Source organism: Myotis brandtii, unplaced genomic scaffold (assembly GCF_000412655.1).
Source record: "Myotis brandtii unplaced genomic scaffold, ASM41265v1 scaffold483, whole genome shotgun sequence".
NCBI classification, from domain to species: Eukaryota; Metazoa; Chordata; class Mammalia; order Chiroptera; family Vespertilionidae; genus Myotis; species Myotis brandtii.
Window position 1 is genome coordinate 1,818,281 of NW_005368456.1, and position 7,611 is coordinate 1,825,891.

The 7,611-nt window shown below is 45.7% G+C and overlaps 1 protein-coding gene across 4 annotated transcripts in view; it reads left to right on the forward strand.

The window, feature by feature from the left end:
- The window catches only part of LOC106727822, a 13,976-nt gene that overhangs the window by 739 nt on the left and 5,626 nt on the right, over positions 1 to 7,611 (forward strand). For 2 of the 4 annotated variants that reach the window (XR_001364076.1, XM_014547755.1), the window contains exons 2-3: positions 456 to 605; positions 1,601 to 2,334. Coding sequence is in view for 3 of the 4 variants with exons in the window: in XM_014547755.1 (XP_014403241.1) it covers positions 456 to 605; positions 1,601 to 2,025 (575 nt within the window). In the remaining variant the exon portion in view is untranslated. Of the gene's footprint in view, positions 1 to 455; positions 606 to 989; positions 1,289 to 1,600; positions 2,335 to 7,611 lie in introns of those variants that run through there. The other 2 variants (XM_014547756.1, XM_014547757.1) reach the window with 2 other exon arrangements.

Sequence of the window (7,611 nt, forward strand, 5' to 3'; positions counted from 1 at the left end):
GGACTGGGGAGGAAGGGAAGAGGAGCGTGGTGGAGGGGCGGGGAAGCGAACGGTCTCCGTTATGCAAATAATCAGGAAGACTGCGTTTCCCCGCCACAAGGAGCCCCAGACCCATCTGGCCCTCCGGAGGTCGCCAGAGAGCAAAGATTCGGGATTAGGGGTGCCTGGTTAGGGTACCGCGTGATGCCGGGAGCCTGCCTCCTCCAGAGGAGGGCAGGAGGGCAGACCTGAACTAGGGGGAGGGGCAACGCGGCGGGGCTAGGATCCCCAAATGCTGGCTCTACCCCAGGTCCCCAGGGTTGAATCCAGCACTCTCCCTCTTTTCATCCTAATAAACGGGACTATAATCCCGGCTGGGCTACCGACTGACTGCGTGACCCTGCGCAAGTCACTAACTTCTCTACGCCTCGATTTCTTCTTATGTAGAATATGAAGCAACAAAATCTATTTCACAGGGTTAGGCAAGAACATTCCAACCTCCAGCGTCTCACGTACTCGGTGCTCTCCAATGCGGCCGACAGGAAGGAAGGAGTGCGGGCGAAGCCCCGCGCACAGTGAGACTTCCACCCCAAGGTATCTGCAGGCCCGTGGGCCACCGGCCTCAGGTAAGGGGGTCGGTCCGGAAGGAAAGGAGCAGTTTCCTTCCCTTCTCTGGGGCTGCTAGAGGAAGGCGAGAGGAAATTGCATGCTGAGCAAGCTCGGGCAGAAAGGGTGTGACCACCTGAGGCCATAATCATCTCTCAGATGCCTCTAGAGCGCCCCCTTGACTCTGAGCTTGAAGGGAAGGTGGTGTGGTAGGGGAGGAGGGACGGGAGAGTGGAAGGTAGTCTAGGTCCTCTGGACACAGGAGGTGGGGTACACACTCAGCCAGTGCTTGAAGCCCAGGCCCAGAATTCCCTGTCCAAATCAAGGTGGCCACTCCCCACCACCAGTAGCATCCTCATCTCATCCCAATGCCCTCTTCCAAACACTGCTTCCTCCCTCCCCAGATCCTGGACCCCTACAGTTTTCTCTGCTGGCCCCTCCCAGCTGCGGTGGAAACTGCTCTGTACAAAGAGCTCCAGTTGGAGAGGGTGACAAGCAGACTGAATTCAAATCTCTGTGCGTTGGTGTGAGTTTCTTAGCCTCTCTGAGCCTCCCTTTCCTCGTCTGTAACATGGAGATATTAATGACAGTGCTGTTTCCAGGATTATGTGAAATCATCTCTGAAGCACTTAGCTGAGTATCTGGCATACAGAAGGTGCTCCTAACAGTAAAATGTAGGTGTGATTGAGTGGAAGCAAACAAACTCATAAGACTATTCGGGGAGGTTTTAGACTTTATTCTGAAAAAATTAGAAGCTATTAAATTAAAAGATTTTGTGTAGGGGCATGACATGCATTTTTGTGTTTTATGCTAATTTCTCCAGCAAATGAATGGCAGAAGCAGAGACTGCAAGCCTGGGGTGCAAAGACCAACTTGGAAGCTTCCATCGGTGGAGATATAATAGGAGGGATGGCAATGACAGAGGGAATGAAAAAGGGGACACCCAAATAATACCTACGATTTGCAGAGCAAAAGCACTCTGCTGATTATATTGTATCTCCTCATCATTACATAGGTGGTGGCCTTAGGATAGTTGAAGAAACTGAAGTCACCTCAGAAATGGAAGGGCTGGAATTCGAACCCTCTTCGACATTCATTGAAAGCCTTCATCATTTTCTTCTGTGTCGCTTTTGTGTCAAGAACCAGAAACAGAGAAGTTTTTGTAGAACGTTGTGGAGTCCTAACTCCATAGTTGTCTTTACCAGCACTCTAACCAAATATGGGGGAAGCAAAGAACACTCTTATTGTGGATTCTTGACTTGCAGACTTGAAATGAACACAGATGACATGATAAGTCCAAGAAGTTCCTGGGACTCTGAGGCAGAAGAGCAGGCTGGTAGGAGTACTCCCAGCAAGCTTCCAGGATGGGAGCAGCTGTGGGCTACCCCATTTAGGGGCTGCTCCCTCAAGCTTGCTGTCTGGTCAGTTGGGGCTTTTTGACCTCTACGTGAGAGGCAGGAGGCTGAACCATTCACTGGGGGACAGTTCTGCCCTCCCTAGCCTATTTATGAGGCTTCCATACCTATTGTCTCTGGGGCTCCTACCTTGACAAGTATTTTTTCCCCTTAAGAAGTACAGATACCTACTTCCCTCTGGACACTATCTCAGCCCCTCACAATCTCAGTCTTTGTTCATAAATAATATTTTTGGTAATGCGTTTCTCCATCACCATTTTAGGCACTGTACTGGCTAACACAAATAATGCCCTACTCTATAATGTAAATGTACAACAACCTACTCAAAACAATATTTTCATAGTACTCTTGAATTGGAGGTGTTATTAAGTTCACCAGTGGGGGGGGGGGGCGCAGGCAGTTGAAAGTGTCCTCTCAGACCCTTCTTCTCACTCCACTATAGATGATCATCAAGACCCTTAGATAGCCTTTCCGGTTCTCCTCTGAATGCGTTCAGCACCTATTGTTTAACCTTGGGCCTCAGTGCTGTCCGCTTCAAGGATAAAGATACCTAGAGACAGCTAAGTCTATAGAACCTAAGTCAGAAAATAGGAATAGAATAACAGTATCTCTAATTTAAGCACCCAGGGACTGCTCCTACTGTTCCTGCACAGATGGGCCAGTGGAGCATGGAGTGCGGGCAGGAGAGGATACTAGAAGGCAGAGGCTTAACACCAGACATAGACCTCATGGTAGGACCACATGGCAGCCACATAGCCCCTAGTAGAGCAACCAGTGGCCTGGTGGCTCCAAGACTTCAGAGTAAGGTATGAGCAACAGTGTGATCAGGATCAGTCAGAGAACTGGACCTATTGTGTGGGCACAGGTGTGGTTGGTCTGCCCTTCACCCAATCAGATTCAGTGTCCAGCCCTGTCGTAGGAAATAAAGGAAAAATCAAGTCTCCATTATCAAATCACTTGTGTATTAGCAAAATTTCTCCTGGTTCACAATAATAATTATCACCATGTACTGAATATCTACTGTGTGCAAGGCAGTCTATGTGCATGTTCTCATTCAATCCTCACTTTGGGGAGGATGGATCATTTTAGAACCCTAGTGCACTTAAGTCATCTTGAGCTCTTCCTGTTCTGGCCTTAAGGCCAATCTTAGCATGAGATTAATGCATGGGGGCAAGGGGATGAATACAAACCTCCCTCCAAGAAAACATGAGAGAAGCTTTACTGATAGTTTGTTAAGGAGGCAAAATGGTGTTACACCAAACATCATGAGCAAGACTTACAGCACCCACCTTACAGCATCCTTTTCCACAAAGTTCTACTCCTGACAGTCACCCTCTCACTTTTCTACACCTCTCTCTTCAACATCCCTCAAACCCCCACAATATTCCTCCAGCTCCCTTCCCATCAAGGTTCTTCCCTCTAGACAGGCTCCTTGATTTTAATGTTAATTAATTTCATTTCAATTAGCCTTTCTCAGTGACTCCAAAGGGTGTGAAAAAGTGGGAAGCTACAAATAAAGAAAGAGAATTCACAAGAATATAAATCCATTTACAAATGGCTTGCATATACATTATTTCACTTGAGTCCTCTTCAGACTCACAATAACCTGTGAGGTAGGTAAAGTTCTTTTTTTTAAAAAATATATTTTTATTGATTCAGAGAGGAAGGGAGAGAGAGATAGAAACATGATCAGGAATCGAATCGTGACCACCTGGCTCATAGGTCAAAGCTCAACCATTGAGTCACGCAGGTAAGGTTCTTTATCATCCCCATCCTATCTAATAATAGACAAACATGGTAATTGACCGTACCTTCGCTACGCCTCCCATTGGCTAATCAGCATGATATGCAAATTAGCCGCCAACAAAGATGGCGGCTAATTTGCATATTGCAGGCAGGGCGGGACAGCGCCATCCCGCCTGCCCTGCCGCCATCCGGGCCTGCTATCTGCGACCCGGGGTGGCGGGCATCCGTGTGTGACCCAACTCGGGGCAGCCAGGCGGGGCATCAGTGATCTGCCAGCCCGTCCGGGCATCCCGTGTGTGACCCGACCCAGGGCGGCACCCCAACCCCCGGATCAGCACTGCCGTGTGCGTGACCCAGGGAGGCAGGGCAGGCACCGACAGATCGGGCCTGCCATCTGCCGCCCGGGGAGTGGGCCTAAGGCAGCAGGTGGTTATCTCCCGAGGGGTCCCAGACTGTGAGAGGGCACAAGTGGGGCTGAGGGTCACCCCTCCACCCTCCCCTCCCCCACCAGTGCACAAATTTTTGTGCACCGGGCCTCTAGTTTACAGATAAAAATCCTGAGGCTCAGGGGTAAAGTGAATTGCTTAAACGCCATTAGTGAGTGTTGCACTGTGCTGTGTGTTGAAACCAAGGCCTTTTTTTTTTAAATGCCATTTCTGGCCTCAGGGCTGCAAAAGGCTAGATAAGCCTATCAAATGTCACTGACACTTAACAGACTGCAGCTGCCAAAACTGCTGCCCTGCTGCCTGGGGGCAGAACTCATAAGCTATACCCAGGAGATCAGATGCACCAGGAATGGCAGGAAATACAGGGGCAAATGGACTCTGTGGAATCAAAGATGCTTATAATAAATTATCTCAAAAAGATCCAAAAAAATTGGTTTCTCTCAAGGGATACCTATCAGAACAAAAGTGGAAGCTGCCTACTGTGTGTCCATGACCTGAGAATGACTATCTGCTAACCTGCAGTAATGGTCAGGCTTTGTGTAAGAGAAGATGTTGGTCAATGAAACTTCTTTGTGATTAACAGATTTTTTTTAGCGCGGCAGGGAGAACCAGTGTTTGATACCAGTTGGTACAGTGGGGCCTTGACTTACGAGTGTCCCGACTAACGAGTTTTTTGAGATACCAGCTGTCTCTCGGCCGATTTTTTGCATTGAGTTGATAGAGTAATTTGAGTTAACGAGCTCCTTAACGAACTCGGTCTCGGAATGAATTAAACTCGTAAGTCAAGGCCCCACTGTATTTGTTCTAAACCTACTTCTATATAGTCTCATGTTTTTTTAAAAATCTATTTTTAATAGTTTCCCCCACTGATTTTACTGATAAAGTTTGCTTTGGGAAATTTAGAAAAGTCAGACAAGTATAAAGAAGCAAGGTGGAAAAATTGGCCACAAGCAGAATTTACCTTTTGGCCTATTTTCTTTCTCATTTCCTGTGTATTTTTCTAGAACTTTTCATAGTTGAGATAATAATGTATATATGTTATATCCTGTTTTTCTCCCCTATTTAGAGTATACTATAATCATTTTCTCTATATATGTATTCATTCACTTCAGCCCTTATTAGAGGCAAAGGAAATACTATTCTGAGACAAGTTACTATTGGTTTATTACACCATTTATTTGCTCTCTGGGAGACAGATTAGTTCAGTGGCTGAGAAAACAAATTCTGGAGTCAAGCTGTCGGAGTTTGAATACTGACTGCTACCTTCAAGCTGTGTGACATTGGACAAATTAATTAACCTCTCTGGCTCTTTTTTCTTACCTGCAAAATGAGCATAGTAGTATCTACTTCACAACGTGGTTCTAAAGATTAAACGAGTTAATCACATTAAAACTGCTTATAAACAAATACATGGCACAGTGTAAGTGATAGCTATTGCAATATATGAGTGCATCATTAATTATTAAACCATTTTCCTGTAGCTGGACATTAAGGTTGTTTTCAATGTTTCTACTAGCATAAATAGTCCTTCAATAAACTATCCATTGCACTCATGAGGGGAGGAAAGGATAAATGACCCAGGAGGAGACAACTGATCAACTTGTCTATTTGACAAACATTAACTGAACACTATGGGTGAAGAAAGGGTCTAGACCCATGGTCAGCAAACTGTGGCTCGAGAGCCACATGCGACTCTTTGGCCCCTTGAGTGTGGCTCTTCCTAAGCCATAGGAGTACCCTAATTAAGTTAATAACAATGTACCTACCTATATAGTTTGTTTAAAAAATTTGGCTCTCAAAAGAAATTTCAATCGTTGTACTGTTGATATTTGGCTCTGTTGACTAATGATTTTGCCGCCCACTGGTCTAGACTATGTCAGGGATCATGAAGATGAATAGAAGACACTAAGAAGCACAAGGGCCAGGCTTCAAACTCAAGAAGCTTTAGTAAGATTTTCAAAAATTTCACAAATGTTGCCTCCAGAAAGATATTATCACCATCGCATATTTCTACATATCACCTATGTGGACAGAGGTTACAAAATGCCTAATTTCAAATGACCAATACAGCAAATGGTACAAACTCAGTCAGTCCTCCTTTCTCTCCTCATCGGGAAGGCTTGATCAAGAATGCCTGCCTGCCCAACCAGTGTGGCTCAGTGGTTGAGCATCAACCTATGAACCAGGAGGTCACAGTTCGATTCCTGGTCAGGGCACATGCCCGGGTTGCAGGCTTGATCCCCAGTGAGGTGCATGCTGGAGGCAGCAGATCAATGATTCTTTCTCACCATTGATGTTTCTCTCCCTCTCCCTTCCTCTCTGAAATCAATAAAAATACATTTAAAACAAACAAACAAAAAGAATGCCTGCTTCACAGAAGTGTTGTGCATATTAGGGGAGGCATCTATGAAGCTCTTAGTATAATGTCTGGCACATCGTTAATGCTCAACAAATAATAGCTAACAGTTACTGCACACTTGTCCCAGGTCAGGCACTACGTCAAGCAAGCACTTTTTAAATATTCTGAAATTGATCCCTTGCAATCTCCCTATTAGGTAGATACTATTAATTTTATTATTCATATTTTATAGATAGAAAACAAACAGGTAAGTGACTCAACCAGAGTCACACAAGTAATAAGTAGTAAAGCTGGATTGTTAACCAAGGCATTTGATTAATTACAGTAAGCTAAGGGCTAGTGTTAAGATTCTGGTGACTTACACATTTGAAGGATCATGCCACTCTTTATTGTCCTTCACCCGCATGTATTTTACACATCTCTCCCCCAAGGAGAGCTAATGTTTCATGAAAAAAGCCACACAACACATAGTGTCCTAATCTAGGAGTCAACAGGCCTGAATTCTACTCCCAACTCTCACAGTCCAGTTTGCAGACCTCAGCCAAGGCAGTTCCTCTTTACTACTTCATGAAATGAAGTCAGTTGGACTAAATAAGTTATTTGCAAATATGGCTCACCTTTGGAATCACCTTGGAATTCCCCCTTGTAGTTCCAGGGTCCAACCTTGGCTTTCTGTAATTGTTGTTTTTTTCAATATATTTTTATTGACTTCAGAGAGGAAGGGAGGGGGAAGAGAGATAGAAACATCAATGATGAGAGAGAATCATTGATTGGCTGCCTCCTGCATGCCCCCTACTGGGGTTCAAGCCCACAACCCTGGCATGTGCCCTTGACCAGAATTGAACCTGGGACTAAAAGACAAAACGGACATCATCCAGAACCACAGGAAGGCTGGCTGAGTGGAAATTCTACAACTAGAAGGAAAGAGAAAAGCACTGAGACTCAGAGGAGATGCGGAAGTAAAGTGCAGAGGTACAGAGGCACAGGCCGAAAGGGCTGGCAGCTGAGGACTCGGTTGTCTTTTTCAATGGGGGGGGGGGGGGGGTCCAACCCCCCCCCC